The sequence below is a fragment of the Dendrobium catenatum genome, unplaced genomic scaffold (genome assembly GCF_001605985.2).
Source record: "Dendrobium catenatum unplaced genomic scaffold, ASM160598v2 fragScaff_scaffold_1680, whole genome shotgun sequence".
In the NCBI taxonomy this organism is placed as follows: Eukaryota; Viridiplantae; Streptophyta; class Magnoliopsida; order Asparagales; family Orchidaceae; genus Dendrobium; species Dendrobium catenatum.
In genome coordinates this window covers 769,512-792,441 of record NW_021320142.1, presented here as the reverse complement: position 1 = coordinate 792,441, position 22,930 = coordinate 769,512, and the positions used below count along the sequence as shown (strand labels likewise).

The 22,930-nt window shown below is 30.3% G+C and overlaps 1 protein-coding gene across 1 annotated transcript; it reads left to right on the top strand.

The window, feature by feature from the left end:
• The first annotated feature begins 322 nt into the window (after positions 1–322).
• On the top strand, positions 323–634 carry LOC110093114 (60S ribosomal protein L35a-3-like). The gene is given in 1 exon segment (XM_020817903.1): positions 323–634. A coding segment is annotated over 1 exon segment (312 nt).
• The last annotated feature ends 22,296 nt before the right edge of the window (positions 635–22,930 follow it).

Here is a 22,930-nt window from a genome sequence, read left to right as displayed (position 1 = left end):
AGCTGGTTATTTTTTGCAGGAAGATTGTATTAGAATTCTATATAGTTATCTTCCTTTTTTGGTGGTAGGCTTCTCGTCGCCCTAGAAAGTTATTAGTTGATTTTATAAATCTTAGTATAGGGAATAATAGGCTTATAAGTTATCTTTTGCCTTTTATTGTAGCTAAATCTAGTATTCACAATCTGAAGGTTCCCTTTAAAGACCTTGTAACCCTTTTTTATATTAATGTGTAAGCCCCTCTGTGGGTTTCCAAAAATAAAAGAAATTTCATTCAATTAGATTCTTTGTACTATTGTTCCATTGAATGAGGTTCCCAACAAACATGGTGAAGGGCAGGCATGACGAGCATGTTAGATTATATGTTTACGGCTTGATACTTTAATATAATATGTTGCTTGTGTAAATCCAGGGCATGAGTACCAAAGAAGATATGGGATGGTATACTGGTAAGAGGATGGTGTATAACTACAAATCTAATATGAAGAAGAAGGTCACACATTATCATTGTATTTTAGGGAAAGTTACCCGCTCTCATGAAAATAGTGGCATCGTTAGGGCTAAGTGTAATACCAACTTACCTCCTCGATCCATGGGTCATAAAGTAAGGGTCTATATGTATCCAAGCAACATTTGAGGGGTATTCACATTGATGTGTTATTGATGTTGTCTACGTGAATTTAGTTAATAGTTGATATCAACCTTGAGCATTTGATTCAAAAAATTTATCTTTGAATGCTATATAGTTTACTTTCATGGTATGGAAGGGTGATTAAGTATTGCTTTAAAATTAAATGAAATATTATGTATAATAAATATTTTAAATTTATGTGCTATGAATTTTCATTTTATATAAAAAAAAAGAATTTTCATTCTATCATTCTCTCCCTGGAGTCTCCTCTGGTGATTCTAGGGCATCCTTTCAGTTTCACTCTCTATTATTTTTCATTGCTTCTATTTCAATTTTCTCCTGTTGCTTTAGTGGGTCTGTATGGCTTGGGGCCTTTCTGGCCTTTGGTAGTTTCTATAAATTCTATTTCTCGTTTGTCTATTTCTCATGAGCTAGTTGAATTAGATGTCACTTAAAAATACCTTAATAGTATTTGGCTAATTCTAGAAAACTTTCCTACCTTTTGTAACCATTGTAAAATGCACGATCTTTGTATTTCTGAATGTTTTAGCTTGCATACGCATCTTCATAAATTAAAGGATCCTTAAAGAGATTCTAAAGAAATTGATAATTTGGTCAATTCTTCATCTATCAATACTAATGAGATATGTGATACACAGGTACCTAATTGTCTCATAAAGGAACCTCAATAGATCGACACTACTCCTAAAAATATTTTTAATTATGGTTCTATTATTCCAAGTGCTATTTTAATTAAGAATCCTATGGATGCTTTATAACTTGTAACTATTAAGGGAATGGAGGTAACATCTACTATGAAAAATCAATGCCCCATCATCATTGCTGCTTCATCTTTAGATGATCAAATTTGTGTGATAATTTCAAATCACAATAATGACATAGCCTTATATCAAATGCCTTGTGGTTTTAATAAAAATATTGTAGAATTTAAATTCCTTAGTTCTGATAGTGGTGATGCTTCTAATCATTACCCTAGTGGCCCAAAATTTTAATGTGCATGATAACGTGGAAGAAAGGGAATTTATTTGGGTATCTAATTATGATATTGGCTCTAAAGATTCCTTGGATTATTCTTCATTTAATGTTGTTAATTCCACAACTTCTAAGAAAATTGTGTCTGTAGGAAAAAAAAATTATGATGATAATATGGAGGATAATACTCACGAGTTTAGCAAAGTTCACGGTATAAAGTCTAAGAGAAATACAATTTTTATTTTGCAATCTCCTGGTAGCACTAGATCTCAAATTATTTTTATTATATATTTTTTTATAATTTTAAGTTCCTTATAAGGAATGTTAGAGTTATCAGCTGCCCCACTTCTAGGATTAGTGTTAAAAATCTTTATAGAATTCATAATATCACTATTTTCGTTTTGCTTGAGTCGTTAATTCCTGCTGTTAAGTTACCTTCCACTAGTGGCTTTTTTGGGTTTTAATCATGTTGTTGCTAATAGTTCTAATAAGATTTGGGTGGTTTGGAAAGATCTTATGGTTATTGATGTTATTGGTGGTTTTAACCAAGTTATTCATTTCCATGTCGAGTTTTATGAGTTTAAATGTTGTGCTTCCTTCTTTTATGTGGCCTTTTCTAAATTTTCCTGATGGTTTCATTGAGACTAGCTCTTTAACATTTGAACCGTGGCTTCTTTACCTCAGCTTGTTGGTGGGGATTTTAACATTATAGCTCCTCCTTCTTAAAAACTTGATCGTGCTCAATCTATTTACAAGTATATGGAAGATTTTAACAATATGATTTTGGATTATAATTTAGTTGATATTGGTTTCTTTAGTAACATTTTCACTTGGAATCATAGTAATTTCTGGTAACATTTGGATTGTGTGCTTTTTAATACTCAGTAAATCAATTTCTATACTGGTACTCATGTTGAGCACCTTAGTAGAACTATTTCCAATCACTCTGCCCTTCTTATTGGTATAAAGTGTGTTCATAGAGACTGCCCTTTTAATTTCAAATTTCAAAATATGTGGCTTTTAGATAGTTTTGTTTAACTATGGTTCATGAAAATTGGCAAGCCCCTTTGCATCCTGATAATTCTTTACAAGGTATGAATAAACTTTGGTTGAAACTTAAAAGGTTGAATTTCAAAATAAATTGGTTGAACAGAAATATTTTTAAATATGTTTTATATAATATATTGGTTGCTGAATATATGGTAAATCTTAGGGAAATTAATTTTCAAAATGACCACACTGATGAGAACTTTAAGCTCCTTAACGATGCTAAAACCTCCCTATTTAAATTTCAAGCACTTGAATAGGTTTTTTGGAAAGAAAAAAGGTTCTAAGCATCTTATTGAGGGTGATCATAACACTAAGTACTTTCATGCCCTAGTGAATAATAAAAGGGCTAAGAATTATATTTATAAGATCTCTTTTCCTAATGGTACTATTTTAGAGGATGCGGAGGACGTTGCCAATTTTGGTGAGAAGCATTTTAAGAATTTACTTAACTATAATTTCAACCCTAACCCTATTGAGCTTCCCTATATTATCTCTATTGTTATTTGAAATGAGGACAATACTACCTTATTCAGCCCCCTACTTGTAAGGGGTTTTTTGACATTATTAATTCCATGACTCCATATTCTATGGCTTGCTATGATTTGTTGAAAGCAATTTTTTTTTTCAAAAAGTTTGGAATATTATTAATGTTGATTTGTATGAGGCTGTTTTGGACTTCTTTACTAGTATCCCTATCCCCATTTTTTTCTTCCACTCCCATTGTTCTTATCCCTAAGAAGAATGTTACCTATTGTTGGGATGACTTCCAGCCCATTCATCTTTGTTCCTTTTTTTAGCAAACTTATTCCTAAAATTTTAATGGGTCGCTTAGCTCCTTTCCTTCCTAGCCTTATCTCTCTATATCAAACCAATTTTTTTAAGTGGAGAACCAACTATGATAACATTTTGCTTGCTCAGAAGTTTCTTCATGATCTTGGTAACATGGCGAGGGGGGAACATTATCCTTAAATTTGATGTTGTTAAAGCATATGATAACACTAACTAGAGTTTTCTCTATAACATTTTATAGTTATTTTATTTTAATTTGAAGATTGATATTTTTTTTATGATTGTTGATGGTAAAAGAAATGGCTTCTTCAAGTCCTCTCAAGGATTAAGTTAAGGTGATCCCATTTCTCCAGCATTATTAAATATAAATAACTGAAAATCTTTCTAGAGGAATTATAAAACCTATGATAATCACCCAAATTTGTCCTATATGACTTTGGGTGGTATTCCTATTTTCCATTTAATCTTTATTGATGATATTATTATATTTAAAAATGGTTATTTGAATATGATTAATATTCTAATGAGATTTTTATAAAAATTTGAGAATACTATTGGTCTTTTTCTTAATAACAGTAAGAGTTGTTTTATTACTTCCAAAAATGTACCTTAGGATCATATTAATAATATTAAAGGTATTACTTGTTTTATGAAAACTTACTTGCCTTTAAAATATTTGGTGGCTCTTATAAACAAAGGCAAGAAGATGTTTTTTCTTTTTGATGATCTTATATCGTCAATTCAAAATTTCCTGGGACCTTTTTATATTAATTTGTTAAGTTTTGGCTGGAGACTAACTCTTGTCAAGAGTGTCCTGTGCTCTTTACCTATCTACATTCTCTAAATAATTCAACCTACTCTTGTGATTTGTAACTGGTTGAAGAGAGTTTTCAATCAGTTTTTGGAGGGGATTCCCCCAATCATTCCTAACTACTTTGGTCTTCCTGGAGTAATTATTGTGAGGTGATTGAGGAAAATGGTTTGGGATGTAAACGTATGATTGATTAATCTCATAATTTTCCTATTAAACTATGGTTTCATTTTTGTGCCAAACAAAGCATATGGGCTAAGTTTATGACTTCTAAGTATTGTAATAGAAAACTTCGTACTATGTGCATTTATAAAAAATGTGATTCTAAGGTTTGGAAGACATTATTTAACATGAAATGGGAAGCAAAGAAACTAATCCCACGAGGTTAGGGACGAAGTAATTTTTTGTTTTGCAAGATCATTGGTTAGTTTCATCTTCTATAAATTCCTTACTCTTCATGAATTCAACTTCAACTACTAAAATGAGTTATTTTATTTCTGACAATAATTGGGATTATAATAAATTAGTAGAGGTGATCCTTAAGTTTGTAGTTATTTATATTTTGAATATCCCTCATAATGTCAATTTTGATGATTGTTTATTATTTAAGATTCCAACACTTGTATTTTTACTCTTCATGAGGCTTGGGATTTTCTTAAAATTAAAAACACTATTTCTTTGGTCTTCTCCATGATCAATCATAAATGTATTACCACATCAATTGCGGTCTTCATTTGGAGAGTTATGCACAGATATGTCCCCACTAATGATATTTTAATGTCTATATGTTTTATTTTACCCTCAAGATCTCAATGTTACTCCCACGTAGGGAATATGCATCATGTGTTTATTTCAAGCCCTATTATAGAAAAATTATGGATTTATTTTGATGATATGTTTAGATCTAATCATTTATGTTGTAATATTAGTATCCCTAATATGCTGAACAATTGGTTTATCAATTCTAAAGGTCGCATTTAGAATGCAAAATCCACTCTTGTTATGTGGTTTTTATGGCTTCCTAGAAATGATTATTATTTTAATAATATTAGCATGAACCATTGGTACATTATTAGTAAAATCAAAAATAAAGTGCTGAAGCTCTTTTCTTTTAATCTTTTGGGCATTAAAATATTTAGGGGTTGTTCTTTTATGGCTAAAAAATTTTGTATTATTCTACATGTTAATAATGTTATTGAAGAGCCCAAGTTGGTTTATTGGATTAAGGCCAAACCACATATTTTTAAACTTAATGTAGATGCATTTGTTAAAAGTTTTGGTCGTGGTTGTGGTGGTATTATCATGGATTCATTTTGGTAGCAATATTATGTCTTATGTTAGTTATTTATGCTGTACTTTTTTTTTTTGAGCTATTTTTTATTGTTATATGGTCTTAAGCTATGTCTTCCCTTGGGATAACTTACATTTGGATTGAGGTAGATGCTACTAATAACCTTGATTGTTTGAAGGATTTTGATAATAATATTTGTAGCCTTGATTGATTCTATTTTATATGTGATATTAAGTGGCTTTTGGTTCTTTTTAATTTCCATATGTCTCATATCATTAGGGAGGGAAACACTTGTTTGGACTAGTTAGCTAATTATGGATCTTACTTACAATAATTTTCCTAACTTATTAAAAGGCCTTATTAGGTTGGATAAAAATAGGCTTCCATATGTTATATTATATTTATATGGGTGTTGGAGGGGTTATGTTTGATGGATGGGGATCTTTTGGTCTATCGAGAGGGGCGGGCTCTATTGGGTTTGTTTTTGGCTGATAAGGTTTTGTTGAGTATGTAGGAGTTTTATTGGTTTGCTATTTTGCTTGGCCTTTCTTGTATTGGTTGTTTATTTTCATCCTCTCAACTATTGTTTTTATAATTATACGGATGTGCTTTCGTTTTCATTATGATCTATGCTGATGGTTTGTTTAACAGGTTTCCAACTAGACTACACAAGTTTATCTTTTTTTGTTTTTGAATTGTTATTGTATATGCTCTGATCCTCAAGCTTGTTTTAAGGTTTTTGGTGGTTCTCAAGAATATGCTATATAGAGGTACTGTATTAATTTTGATATATATCATTCTAGTATTTTGTTTTTTAGTAGGAGATTTAGGCTGAATTTCTTATGGTTAATATACATTTTTTGGGGTGGCTTTTTCCTCTCATAAAATTTTCATTAGTTTTTTTTCTTATTCATATACTTAGTTAGGATTAAAGACTCTCAAATTTATTTATTTTTTTATTGTATCACTTTGTAGCATAGTGAGTCATTGATCTTGCTTAAGGATTTGTATTCTGCCTTTCTATATTGACGTGTAGACTCATCTGTGTGTTTTAACAAAAAAAACTTACTTTTAAGAAAATTCAAAATAATTTTCTAATAAAAAGTAAACTGAATTAAACTTTAAAGCAATAAAACTTTTTAAAAAATAAAAGCCCCATCATAAAACTTATAAAAAATAAAATGAAAAATGAAAGAAAATTCAATAAAACATTAAAATAATTAAAAATAAAAAATAAATTATAAAATGACTTTAAACTCTTGTAATTTTAATTTTAAAAGACTCGTTATCACTGGGGATGAATACGTTTTTATTAGAGTTGATTTGATTCTAAAATAAAAATAAGTTTAATTTCCATAATTTTAATAATTGATTTATTTGGGCTGATTTTAAATAAATAAAAAAAAGTAAGAAATATCCTAAAAATTACAAATTAAATTGCATTTATTCTAAATAAAAAGAATAATTTAATAAAATTAATAAACCTCAAAATTTTTAAATAGAAATAAAATGTTGAGCTTTGGTTAAACCACTTAAAAAATGATAAAAGGTTAATATAGTAAATGTATAAAAAATATAAATAATAAAGCAATTAAAAAAACAAAATTAGTAAAAAAATAAATAAAGAAAGAAATAAGTTTAAAAATAAATTAACATAGTGCATTCCAATAAATTTTAAAATAGTATAATATAAAGTTGTTATATGAGTGAAATCACAATAGATTATAAAATATATATCACTAGGTGTAGATTGATAGCTATAACATATCATAATGACACATATTACAACATTATGTGACAAATATGTGAAAATATTATGGAGTCATATTAAAATTTAAAAAGTTATAATATTCTTATAATAACGATAAGAGTAAAATTAAAATGTTATTATGAAGGTGGTGGATAAATAGACTGATAAGTAACGTAATTATGATCTCTCACTCCACGTTAACTACGTACGTCTATATTGCATTGCATCTTTCTTTTGTTTTTAAAGCTTTTGATTTCTTTTGGACAACCACTTTTGATTCACCAATAGAGTAGCATAACTACTCTATTTAATTTATCAAAAATCTCCCAAGTGTTCACATTTTTATTAGATATATATTTTCAGTATATGATACTAATCATGTTTGATGCCCTAATTTTGAGCTACAATTAGCAATTATTTACATAAAAATCCATCACATATCAAGCATTATGAATATACATGTTCTCTCTCATAAATCAATATTAGTATTGAGATTATCATCAATAATATGATGTTTAATTTGTCTAATTGTATAGATAATCAAACTTTGAGCCTTGTTTGGAGCTTCCCTAATACTTCCTTAATTCCCATTGCATATATCAATCTATGGAATGATGCATCTATCAAAAAATAATGTCTATATCACGTGACTAAAAAATTCTAACAAAATTGTCACGGGATGTAATAGCCTGTATTTTGATCCAAATAAATAAAATTTTTAGGAGTCATTATAAATCAAATTTGAAAAAAAATTTCTCCATAAGATATATATTATTGTATTTTAATTATAATAATTTTTCTATAATTTTTTTGTACTAGTACAAATCATTAAGAAATTAACACATATCGGTACAAGTGGAGATTTTGAGATCGTTAGGTGTCTATTTTATAAACTGATTTCATCAGTATTTTCTAAATAAAATAAGCCAATTTATAAATATTTTTCTATAATTTTTAAAGCTAAATATATATATATATATATATATATATATATATTTTTTATATATATATATATATATATATATATATATATATAATTACAATAGTATCTATCATTCTTCATTTAACGTATACAATGGTCTTGTATGTAGTTAATATTTATGGTGATACATTACCTTGATGAAGGAATATTGGAACAAATATGAATATTGGAATGGAATATTGTCATACCATAACATAAGTTGTTTAACCTTCTAGGTTCTTTGGAGATATTAGAATTGTAAAAAAGTTTTGAATCTTCCTTTTCACCCTTACAAGCTTGATAGAGATTTATAGATGCTTATGCTCTGATCCACATCAATGATTAGAAGTCTCATTAGGAAAACATAATTATTTACAATCATTAGTCCAAAAAATATTTTATATATTGGTATAACCTCATCCATTTGCATTTTCTATAAGTGGTAGCAGCTCAAAACACTTCATTCTTATTTAGTAGGATAAATTATGTATTTGTAGTAAATAATACTAGTTTGATTATAATCTAGTAGAACCCCTCCTCGTGGGATTGACACTCACTTAATAACTTTATTACTAGATAACCACATATACTTGTATATGTAATGGGAAATCATAATATCATAAAAAACATAAGCATATCCGTATTCATTCATACACTATTAACTAGTGTAATAATTGAAAGACACATTACAGCCACCAAGCTCATGTTTATCCCCACAATTAAGATTTTGGCATCATTGCTAGGGGAGTAATGTACATATTATATTTTCAAATTATATTATTAAAACAAGTGCATATTTTTTTTTTATTTTTTATTTTTTTTTTTTAAACAAGTGCATATTTATGCCGACTGATATACTGTATCTTTATTTTATAGTTATGGTTAAAAATTTAGAATTTTTTTTATTTGCTTTATCTTTGTTCTTTATCTTTTAGTAAATTATTGTGTTATGTATAGTAGATCTAGTAAGGATCCTTTGTTGTTTGATTTTGAGATAAAAACCACCCTTAAAAAATTTAAATTTTTTTAAATAAATTAGAGATATCTAAACTAGTACAAGATCAGGTCCATCCTAGATTCTATAGAGAGTATATTAATCCTACAGTAAAGGAAATCTATCAGAGTATCAATAGACTTACAATCTAGGCTAATAACTTTGAATTGGAACCTACCATAATTTAGATGGTTCAAAATTTGTAGTTTTGGAAAACTCTTATTTAAGATAGAAATTTAAACTTAGCTTGCTTCTTCAAAATTTATAAAACATTCAAGTTTAATGGGGTCAATGATAATGCTCTTAGACTTTGATTTTTTCCATTTTTGTAAGGGACAAAGCTATGATGTGGCTAATTTTTTTTCCCGCAAGCTCTATAACCACTTGGAATGTGTTGACACACATATTCTTAACTAAGTATTTCCCACCTTCAAAAACTACCAAACATTGAAATGTTATCACATGTTTTATCTAGTTTAAAGGAGAATCAATTTATGAAAGTTGAGAGAGATTTAAGGAAATGTTTAGGAAATTCCCTAACCATGCTTTACTAGATTGGTTAGTTATTCAGACTTTTTATAATGGATTAATAGGATCACTTAGGTTGATTATAGATACAATAGTTAGAGGATCTTTAATTTATAATCCATTTGAGGAAGCATATAAATTAATTGAGAAAATGGATATAAATAATTTTTAGTGGCCATTTAATAGGGTAAATCCTAAAAGATTAGTTGGTGTTTATGAATATAATACTTTATCTATTTTGACACCTTAGGTATCTATAATATCTAAGACATAAAACCCTATTGGAGTTAAAAATTGATGACATAGTCATAATATTTATCACAAATAAGTCAAAATAAACCCTAAAATCTCTTCCAACACATTTCAAATGTGATTTGGAGTGTGCACAATGTCTCTCTAGCTCCTGCTTTGAGGCGACTTCTAGGCGATTTTAGGGCTCCTCTCTATGCGCTCGATTCTGGCCCTCCTGGCTTGGATTTTTTGTGGTTTTGATTAATTTTTGTTGTTCTTCTTAACTGGATCTCTATCATGTTTTGAGTTTGTTTTTCTCTTTGTTTTTTCCAAGTGGGGCGATGAAGACCCCATCGTCATCGAACCCTATTTCTTCCTCTAGTTTTGAGGGGAAACTCATTCTTTGAAAGAGGCTCTTGCTGGATCTTTGTCATCGTCTCCAAGATTTAAGTTTGTTTAATTGTCAATTAAGGGTTGTCCGGCTCTTCTTTTTGAGGATTCGGTGGTGGATAACTGGCTATTCCTTATGCTTTAACTTTGGGTGGTAAATTTGTCTTAAGAAGGCCTAATCTTGATGTCATTCAAAAGTTTTTCATTAATCTTAAGCTCTCTGGATAGTTTCATGTGGGTTTACTTGATCAAAGGCATGTTGCTATTCAACTGGCCAATGACCTTGAGCATAGTTAGATTTTTGCTAGAAGATCATATTATATTCAAGCGTGTCAAATGCGATTATTGAAATGGACTCCAAATTTTGATGTTAGGGAGGAGTCTCCTATTTCTCTTATTTGGATATCATTTCCTAATTTACATTTACATTATTTTAACCATCAAATTCTTTTTGGTATGGCTTCTATCTTCGGCTGTCCCTTATAGACTGATCAAGCAACTGCTTCAGTTTTGAGGCCGTCAGTTGCTAGGGTGTTGGTTGTATTGGATCTTTCTAAGAAATATCCAATTGAAATTTGGATTGGGTCCAAAATTAAAGGCTATTTCCAAAAAATTGAGTTAGAAAATTTACCTATCTTTTGCTCTTTCTATAAAATGCATGGACATGCTTTGAACGAATGTTTTCAGAAACATCCTCACCTGCATTCTGATAAGAATTAATTGAAACAATCTAATGGGAATAAAGTTACTGAAACTAATCCTACTGTTCCAATGAATGATCCACAACTTAATTTGATACCTTTAGTGAATATTAACCCTAGCAAGTCCCCTTGGTGTGAGAATCCGTTGGTGGGAGCTGAGAAAGACTCTCTACTTATTATTTTAAATGATTCTTTTAATGTGCCTCAAGAATAGGAAGTTTTTCTTTTAAATGCTTCTGCTACTGATTGTGAGAATATTGTAGACCATGCTTTACCTTAATGTTGAAAAATCTCTTTCTTGCATTGTTAACCACAATATTTTTGATGCTAGTGATATTATGGTTCCTAATCTTGTAATTGTTCAGGAATCCGTGAAGGTTACTATTGTTGATGATCAATTGGTTGTTATTGAAGGTGAGAAGAATGACATGGCTTTATAGGATGAAGAATTTGTGTCCATGAGTCACCGTCAATTCCCTTCCACCTGCTTTAAAGAATCGGCCCTGAAGGCTTCTGACAATTAAGAGGATGATGGTAGGATTATGGAGGATGATCATCCTAATTTACACAAGGATCATTCAAATGATAGTAAGACTCCTTCAACTTCTAATTATAATAGTGATACTCTTATTGATACTAAGGAAATGCATATTGCTACTAGATATTTTTCCAAGGATAATAATAATACTAGTTTTATTAAATTTCATAGTAAAAGAGGGCGGAAGCCAAAGCATATCTCTTTACAACCTCCTAGAAACATTTCTAGAAATACTCGTTCAAACACTTCTCATTAATACTTCTTTATGTTTAGTATTATTATGTGGAATGGGCATTGGTTGTTCGTCTTCTAGGATTTATGTTAAAAATTTATGTCGTGTTCATAATATTTCTATTCTTGTCTTACTGGAACCCCTTATCCATGCTTCTAGGTTGCTTAGTACCTCTCATTTTCTGGGTTTTAACCATGCCACTATGAATGTGGCTAACAAAATCTGGGTTTTTTGGAAAAATCCTTTTAAAATTGATGTTATAGGAGATTTTATTCAAGTCATGCATTGTAAAATTGAGGCTTTTAATTTTCATTGCTTTGTATCTTTTGTCTATGCTGCCTCTTCCCTTTACACTAGAAAATTTTCATGGGACTAGCTTTCAAATTTTCATAGTATATGTGATTTGCCTTGGTTGGTTGGTGGTGACTTTAAGGCTATCACTACACCTTCTGAATGAATTAGGGGGTCTTCCCCTTCTTATCGTTCTATGTCTGATTTCAATAATATGATTTTGTCTTGCAATTTGTTTGATATTGGGTTTGTTGGCAATAACTTTACTTAGAATAGGAGTCACTTATGGAAAAGGCTTGACTGTGTTCTTTTTAATGATTCTTGGATTAATTCTATTAATTTCACTAAGGTGTAGCATCTTAGTAGAACTTTTTCTGATCATTCTCCTCAGCTTATCAACATTAAGAATAGACAATGTACTGCCTCTTCTCACTTTAGATTCATAATATGTGGTTACTTAATAATTCCTTTTTTGATGTTGTTAATTATAACTTGCAAGCTTCTTTACATCTTGATAATTCTATATTTTGTATGAAAAGGCTTTGGTTTAAGCTTAAGATGTTGAAGCAAGTTCTGAATTGGTGGAATCACAATGTCTTCAGAAATATCTTTTCTAATATTTTACAAGCTGAACAATGAGTTACCTCTAATGAGAATTTATGTTAGGCCGATCCTTCTGATGCTAATTTTTCTTTGTTAAAGTAGTCCAAACTTGATCTTTTTAACTTTCAAGCACAGGAAGAGGTCTTTTGGAAGCAGAAAGTTGCTTCTAAGCACTTGGTTGAGGGTGATAATAATACTAAGTACTTCCATGCCTTAACTAAGAGAAAAAGGATTAAGAATAATATCAACAACATCCAAAGGGAGGATGGCTCCTATTATGATAACTTTGTTGAGATTGCTAATTTAGCTGTGCTTCATTTTCAAAACAATTTTAATAAAGATTTCAATACAATTCAGGTTATAGATCACTCTTTTATTCCCAAACTTCTATTCCTTGAGGATAATGCTTCTCTTTCAAGGCCTCCCTCTATTGAGGAGGTTAAAGAAACTTTGTTGGGCATGAATAGTGATTCGGTGGTGGGTACTGATGGTTTCACGACTCTTTTCTTTCAAAAATGTTGGTACATTATTTAAAATGATATTTTTCTGCTATTTTGGATTTTTTTGCTGGTAATCCTATCCCAAAATTTTTTTACTTCTACCTCGTTAGTGCTTATTCCTAAAAATAATTTTGTTCAAACTTGGAATGATTTTCATCCTATTAGTTTATGTACTTTCTTCAACAAATTGGTTTCTAAAATTATTTTGAATCGTCTTTCTTCGATTTTACCTAAAATTATTTCTCCCTATCAAATGAGTTTTATGAAAGGCAGGGCTATCACTAAGATTATTTTTTTGGCTCAAGAATTAAGCCAAGATTTAGATTTCTGGGTTAGAGGTGGTAATGTGATTTTGAAACTTGATACTGCTAAGGCTTATGACAATATTAATTGGAATTTCATTTACTTTATGCTTGAGATTTTTGGCTTTAACTCTGTGTTTATTAATCTTATTAAGAATTGTATTGAAAATGTTTATTTTTCCATCATTCTTAATGGCTCCAATCATGGTTTCTTCAAGTCCTCTCATGGCTTAAGGTAGGGTGACCCTATTTCCCCTGCCCTTTTTATTATTGTAGCTGAGTTTATGTTTAGGGGTCTCTTTAATTTATTTCAGTTGAATCCTTGTCTTTACTTTAGAACTTTGGGAGGCTTCAATATATCTCATTTATGCTTTGCTGATGACTTTATTATTTTTACTAATACGACTATTAATAGAATTCATAAAATTATGGAGTTTCTCAATCTCTTTGAAATGGTCAGTGGCCTTTATTTTAGTTAAAATAAATGCTGCTTTATTGCTTCTAATAAGATCTCCAAGGAGCGTATTTTAGCTATTAAAGATGCTATTGGTTTTACTAATGCTAACTTGCCTATCAAGTATATTGGTGTTCCTCTATTTAAGGGCAAAAGATAGACTCTTTTGTTTGACGATCTTATTGCTTTTGTTCAGAATAAGTTCTCATCTTGGGATTCTAACTTTCTTTGTTTTGGTGGTAGAGTGACTCTGATTAAAAGTGTTCTTTGTTCTTTACCTGTTTACATGTTTCAAACCATTTTTTCTGCTCATACTATTTGTAGTAGAATTTACAAGCTTATTAATAAGTTCTTTTGGAAATGTACTTCCTTTTCTTTTAAAATTTCTTGGGCTACTTGAGATAAGTGTTATGGTGTTTTGGCTGAAGGTGGTCTTGGTTGCAAAACTTTACATGACCTTGCTAAGGTCTTCTCCTTTATACTTTGGTATACTTTATGATCTATAAATATTATGTGGGTAACCATCCGACTAATATCTCTCCTAAGAATGGGGACACTAAAGTTTGGAAACGGCTTTGCAAGGTCAAATGGGAGGTGTAACCCTTTATTTCTTGGGGGCTTGGTGAAGGTAACATTTTCTTCTAGTAAGATAAATTCTTAGGTAAAGATTTTATTAATTCTATTCTGAACTCTACCTCTTCTGTATCTATTAAATATAACATTTTCTTTAATGAGAGTTGTTGGGATTAGGATAAACTTTCTAGTATGATTCCTGACTGTATTACTCGTCGTATTTTAAACCTTCCTATTAATACTTCTTCCAAAGATATTATTTTACGTGACTTATCCAAAGATGGTGTTTTTCACTATAAGAATGCGTGGCACTCCTTTAGAGAGAAAGGAAACATTGACAATATTTTTTTTTTAAATATGGCATAAGAGCATCCCTTCCATAGTTTATGTGTTTATGTGGAGAGTTTTACATAAATTTATTCCTACGAAGGATAATCTCACTAAAATGGGTTCTAGTTTAGCTTCTAAGTGTCAATGTTATTTTCATATGGAGAATATGCATCATGTTTTTGTTTCTGGCCCTATGGCTATAACGTGGGTTTATTTTGATGATATGTTTCAGCTTAATTATTTTAATGCCCATATTTCTCTTTATTCTTTACTTAAGTCTTGGTTTATTCATCCTAAAGGTCACATTCGCAATGATATACCTTCCCTCATTCTTTGGTTTCTTTGGTTGGAGTGGAATAACTCCATTTTCAATGGAGTGAAAATGAAACATCTCAATATTATTCAACGGGTGAAGAATAACATTTTAGCTCTAGTGGCTATCAACTTGATTTCATTAAGAGCTTTAAAAATTGTTATGATGTTAGCACTACTTTAGGGGTTAATTGGGAGCATGATCCTTCTTCTTTTAATGTTATCTATTGGAATAAGCCTCCTCCTAATTTCTTTAAATTGAATATTGATGGTGTTATCTCTAATTCTATGGATTGTTGTGGTGGCCTTATTCGAGATACTAATGGCCATCTTATTGTTGCCATTGTGGGCTTGATTCAAAAAGGTAATGCTGTTACTGCTTTTATTATGGCTATTCTATATGGTATTCAATTATGCATTCCTCTTAATTTAACTAATTTTTATATTAAAGTTAACTCTAAAGTGAACATTACTCCTTTTCAAGATGTGGAGGAGGTGTGTTGCTCTCCGAATAACTTCTATCATGTTAGGGAAATTAAAAGGCTTTTGATGTTTATTAATTCATCTTTTTGCCATATTAGTAAGGCTAGTAATTCTTGTGCTTCTTGGCTTGCTAATTGCGGTTGTAGTCTTGACTATTTTATTAATGTTATTCCTACTACTATTCCTTTCCATCTTAAAGGCTTGCTTTATCTGGATGAGTGTGGTATTCCTTATGTTAGTACTTGATTGTTTTTCTGGGTTTTGGTTGTCCTGGTTGCTTTTCTCCATGGAATTTTGAGTCAGCTGGGCCTTTTTGTCATTCTAGCAATCTTGGTCTTATCAGTTGGTTTAGGGGAATTTTTTGTCATTTCCTAGTTCTCCTTGGTGTTGTTGTTTTGTTGGTTTCAGCTCTTCTTATTATTCTTTCCTCCGTTGGTTTGGTTGGAGCCTCATTTTCATTTTTGCTATTGGGTTGCATTATTTGATTGGTACTATTTCTCTGTTGGCTGTGCTCTTTCCTGTCATTGGGGCATTATGTGTTGCTATTATAGCACTTGGTTCTTCGCAGTTTAGGTTATTGGTGGCTGGTGTATTGATGGTTTTCCTTGTTTAACTAATGTCATTATGGATTTTGATAGGAGAAATAATTTTTATGGTTTTATGGCTGAAGGTTAGTCCCAAGTTGCTCTCCTATTTGGTTGGATGCTGGGGGTAATTGTGGGATTCTGGCTAGGATTTTATCTTATTTTGGTGGGTCTGTTAATTATTGTTGCTTGCTCTATTTGGGTTCTATCCTATTTTTTGGTCCTTGGCTTATCTGGAGTCCTTTCCTGGTTCTCTACTGGGTTGTTGGGGGGAGTTGTGCTGTCCAGAATTTATTTGTTGTTGTCTTTGTTTGTTGGTTCTATGTGTTTAGCTGGGTGTGGTGGTCTGCCTTTATTATATATGTTTGGTTTCTGGTTAACCCGTCCTATGCTTTTGGTTTTCTGAGGATAAGCTGGTGGAAGTTATCTGTGGGGATTTGAGATGGCTCCCTTGGTGGTATTGAGTGGCTTATGGACTCTCCTAATGAGGCTAATATTAATGAGAGTATTCTAAGCTCTATTAGTCTGAATTCTAAGACTAGTTCTACTTGGAACAATTTTGTTTTTTTATTTCTATTTCTCTAGCACCATCTCCTTTTTTGGCAATTATTCTACTAATATCTATTATGGTGTAGTTTTTTTTTTTACATCTTTTCTTCCTTGAAGGTGGAGCTGATTAGGAATGCTTTCCAATTTTTTTGTCAGAAGGATTAGGCTTAATTGTAATCATTATATCTTTCTTTTTTGGATGCTTGGTTATAGCATCATTAGAATGTTACTAGGATTCCTTGTAATTTTTTATAGTGGAGACAATTGGCTCGTAGGCTTCCATTTCCTTTATTTTGTAGCTCGTAAGAGCATTAGTGAGTTGATGGTTTTCCATAAGGACTCTATAACCTATTTTTTATATTAACGCGTAGGTCCCTCCGTGGGTTTTAATTAAAAAAAAATAGTCATAATATTTATACTAATTCTATAATTAATTCTAGATGTGTGAGCAATACGATTCCTAACACCTTCGCACCATAGTGTCACTCATTCGATTTTTATCAATGTAATCAATTTTTGAATAGGAAGGCCCCTTCTGAGAAAATAGTAATGCAAATGGGAATTTATTTCTAGACTAAATCTATATGCCTTAGAAAAAATGAAAACAAAATTTGACAACTTGCTAGGTTGATCAATAATGAAAAATGAAGTAGTAATACAGTAATATCCAGGTTAGGAGTGGGAAAGATTTGGGTGACCCTTATAGGAGTAAAGATTAACCTCAAAATAATAGTAGTGTAGAAGAAGTCATAGAAGATGAACCTCCTACCCAATAACTTGAACCTATCCAAGAAACATAAAGACCCATTATGATGGTTACAGAGAGACCAACACCACCTTTTCCCTAGAGGTTAATTAAGAAAAAAATGGATAAATAATTCTCTAGGTTCATAGAGGTGTTTAAGAAGCTAACCATTAATATACCTTTCTTACAAGCCTTAGACCAAATGCCCATTTATGATAAGTTCATGAAAGATATTTTAAATAAGAAAAGGACATTATGAGAGTTTGAATTTCTTTCTTTAACTGAAAATGAAGTTCTATCATTCAAAAAAAAAAAAATTCTTCTTGAATAATTGAAAATTCCTAGTAGCTTCATCATTCCTTTGGTAATAGGAGATAATTTTTGTGGTAGATCCTTGTATAATTTAGGATATAGCATCAATCTTGTACCCTTATCCATCTTAAAAAGATTAGTTATATATGAGGTTCAACCTACACCTATCACTATTTAGCTGGCTAATAGATCATTTTCTTATCCTATTAAAAGTGGTAGAGGTTGTTCTCATTATAGTGGATAAGTGTATCTTTCCAATTAATTTTATTATCATAGACATAGAATAGAATAAGGAAATGCCTATTATCTTAGGAAGACCTTTCCTAGCTACTGCTAGGGCTATGATTGATATTCATAAAGAGGAATTGACTTCAAGTGTATAAGATTAAGAAGTCACCATTGATTTTTATAAACCTATGAAATTGACTAATAAAAGTAATAAAATTTATTTTAGAGTGGAATTGGTAGAATCTGTGGTGAAGGATTTCATAAAAGAATTGATGGAAGAAAAATTTGAGAAGATGGAATTGAAAATAAAAAAAATTGAGAATTTAGTAGAATCTATTCAATATGTTGATCATACTCTTGAAATATTTAGGGGGAAGTTTGAGATTTTATATACTTCATCTATGGGAGAACTTTAAGAAAATCTATAGAGGAATCCCCTTTTTTTAAATCAGAAAGTTTTATCCAAGCATCATAAGTATGCCTCTTTTGGAAGAGATTCTACTTCATTTATGATAATTTCTTGAAGCTTGGAAAAAGGGTTGGAAGGAAAGTTGATTAGATTTTTATAAGATTATAAGAAAGCTTTTGAATGGAATGTAACTTATATCAAAGAAATTAGTCCCATACTATGCATACATAAGATTTTGATGAAGGCAAATTCTATATGAAAAGTTGATCCTCAAAGAGGAATAAACTGTTCTATGAAAGAGGTTTTCAAAAAGGAAATACTTAACTGGTTAGATGCAGGAATTATTTACCCCATTTTAGACTATGCATGGGTTAGTCTTATTTACTGAGTACCAAAGAAGGAAGGTTTGACAGTAGTATACAATGATGCTTTGGCGGGTTATTCTTATAGTTTTGAGAACCTGGACAATATGACCTTTACCAATCCTTTTGGGACTTCTACCTTTTGAAGAATGCATTTTGGCCTTTGTAATACTCCTACTACATATGAGAGATGTATAATGTCTATATTTTTCATTTAACTTAGCACAAGAATAAAATTTTTTGGGAGATTTTTTATTGTTTAATACTATTTTTTATTCCTATATTGATCATTTGACCACTGTACTTAAAAGATGAGTTGAAAATTTTATTACTAAATTAGGAAAATTATCAATTTACGATGACAAAGGGCATTATTCTGGGGCAAAATATCTCTAAGAAAGAACAAGAGGTGAATAAAGTAAAGGTGTAGGTAATCGAAATTTTGTTAGATTTTATACGAGGTTTATAAAGGACTTTTCCAAAATCTCAAAGCCATTTTGTCAATTGTTGGAAAACGTTATTGCTTTTATTTTGATACTACATGTCTTAAAGCTTTTAACACTTAAAAAAATCATCAAACTCCTGCATATATTATTTATGCTGCAGATTGGTTTCTCATTTTTATAGTTATGTGTGGTGAAAGTGATTTTTTTTGTGGGCGTTATTCTTGGCAAAAAAACATGATAAGAAATTTCATGTTATTTTGTATACTAGTAAAACTTTGATCGTTGCAAAATGTAACTACACCACTATTAAAAAACAATTACTAGCCATTATTTTCTCTTTTGATTAATTTTAGCCTTATTTTGTTGGCACAAAGATAATTTAATACACTTAGCATGTTGAAATCAAATACCTTATGATAGAAAAGGACACCAAACCAAAAATGGTGATGATAATTTGATGTAGAAATTTTAGTTAGAAATGGAACTGAAAATCAGATTGCTTATCATATATCAAGACTAATAATTGAAGAACATACATCTAATGAACTTCAAATTAACAAGTTTTTCTTGATGAATATCTTTTTGCTTTGCATCTCAGTAAATTACCATGGTATGCTAATGTTGTCAATTTCATTTTTGGTGGCGTGCTTCTAATTGATTTATCCTCAACTTAAAAAAGAAAAATTTTATAGTACCAAATAGTATTTTTGGGATGAACCATATTAATTTAAAGTATGTAATGATCAAATCATTAGGAAACATTTTCCAAAGAAGTATAACATATAATTAGGGAATGTCATGACCCTCACTATGGAGGGCTTTTTTGAAGGATTTAGACCTGCTTCTAAGGTACTCCAATCAGGATTTTATTGGCCTACTTTATTTAAGAATGTTAATGAATATGTTTGGATGTGTGATCAATATCAATGAGTAAGCAACATTTCTTGAAGAAATTAAATGCAAAAAAATTATTTTTTTGAAATTAGTCTATTTGATGTTTAGGGATTAGATTCTATTGGACCATTTATGCAATCCCATGGATGCTAGTATATTCTTGTTATTGTTGTCTATGTTTCAAAATGGATTGAAAGAGTGGTAACCCTTAGAATTGAAGCTCAAATTATGTTTAAATTCATATAAAAAACTTTTTCTAGTTTTAAATTCCTAGAGTATTAATCAGTGAAGAGAGGAGTAATTTATGTTATAAGAGAGTAGAAACAACACTTGTTAAAAAGGTTGTTCATTATAGGGTTACAATAGATTATCATCCCCAAACTAGTGGTCAAGTACAAATATGTAATAGCGAGATTAAAAGAATTTAGGAAAAAATTTGTTAGTTATAATAGGAAAGATTAGGTTATTAAATAAGATAATACTTTTTGGGCGTATAAAATTGGTTTTAAAACCCCTATTGGAATGTCTCCCTATAGTTTAGTCTTTGGAAAAGCTTTCCACCTTCCTATATAATTAAAGAATAACACACTTTGAGGAGTGAAAGAATTAAATTTCAATCTTAAGGGAGTAGAAGAAAAAATTTAATGTAATTGAATGAATTAGAAAATATTTAGAAATGAGGCTAATGAAAATTTTAAGATTTATAAAGTAAAAATTTAAAAATTACTTAATCGTATGCTAATAATCATAGAGTATTCATCATGGGGTTGTAACAACTTATCATCCCAAAACTAATTATTAAGCTAAAATAAGCAATGGGGAGATTAAAGGAATTTTGAAAAAAAAATGTTAATCTATTTGAAAGATTAGGATATTAAAGTAAAAGATACTTTTTGGGCCTATAGAACTGCTTTTGAAACCCCTATTGGAATGTCTCCCTATAGAGTAATCTTGGAAAAAGCATGTCATATTTTTATAGAATTAGAGCATAAGGCATTTTAAATAGTAAAAGAATTAAATTTCAATCTTAAGGGAGAAGAAGAAAGAAGATTAATACAATTGAATGAATTAAGAAAATTTAGAAAAGAGGCTTATGAAAATTTTAAGATTTATAAAGATAAAATTAATGAATTGTATGGTCATAAGCTTCTTAAGAAAGAATTACCCTGGACATATGGTTTTTCTCTTTAACTCTAAATTTAAATTATTTGTAGAAAAACTAAAATTATCTTGAGGTGGTGTAATTTCTTCAATGTCATATTCAAACATAAAAATAGGAGCACTCTAAATTTGTGTGGTGAATTTTATTTTTCCCACAATGTTTTTGGCGACTCTATTGGGGAATGTTTCCCTCTCCATTTTTAGTAGTGACAAATATTTTTGCATCGGCAATATACTTTTGCCTATCATTGGTTTAGGCCACCTTTCTCCAACTGTTTTCCTTACCCATTTGTTCTTTGGGTATGTGTGGTTGAAATCTAAAAGTGGGTAAAGTAAGAGAGGTGAGTGGGATGTTTTATAATTAGAATGAGGCTTGGCAAGTTAATAAAAAGCCAAGAGCAATGCCAATTCATTGGAAAACTCCATCGAGCCACATGGATTTCAAGAACTTCATAATTGGATGAAAATCTAATAAGTATTCTCATGAAATCAAGAAACTTTCAAAATGAATTTAAATTAAAAAAAATTAAAATTCCTTCAAAAATAATATATTAATCCCACTGGTACATGTTATAGTTACTCTTAAATGTATCTTGACAAGTATAATGAGATCTCAAAATTTTCATTCAAATCAGTTTCAATAATGCATCAAAAATAATTATTTCATAAGGATTGATTAAGAATTATCTTCTGAATCATAGAAAATAGGTGGAAAATTGAACTTCTTCTTAGACAAGGTCAAGACTGTAGTGGAAATACTATTATGTTTGGAATGAGATTTTAGAAGATAATATTATCTTTGAATGGGAATAAATTTTTTGATATAAAGGATAATGACATAATGTCTGAACCCCTTGTGGAGATTACTAGGGGTCCGGGTCTAACTCCCTTATCACCAAAGAAGGTTGTTATTACCACTGTACCCACTACACCTCTAGATAGGAAGGATAAGAAATTGAAATTTCTCCCTGCTAAAGTAGATATTCATATGATATTTAAAGTTGGTTCAACTTTTACCATTTATTTGATAAGTAAGACTCTAAAGATTAATTATAAAAGGAGAATAAGAAGAAAAATTGTTAAGGAACCTCAATGCATGTTGAACCTAAGGCTGGGGAGAGCTCCATATTCTTCGAACATATCTTTTCCTTGGTGGATGCTGCTTCTAACCCCATTCTACTACTCAAGAGGATGAGGATGTTTACAAGATAGCGCAATCTCAATCATGCCCTTTCAACTAATTCAATAAGAAAACTTATGATCAAAAGATGGAATAAAAAAAAATGTTGAGAAACATTATTCAAACTTGTGCCACCCAAATGGGAAAGCTAAGGAAGAGTATCTTAGCCACATGAAGTGAATGATATCTCAGAGATTGGTTAAGAAAAATTTGAAGGGATAGAAATTTGAGATGAAAGTACTAGCTCTGCATTCTTCCACAATCATTAAGAAATTTTCTAAATAGCTAGTAATGCCTGTAATAGGAATGGTTATCACTAGATTTG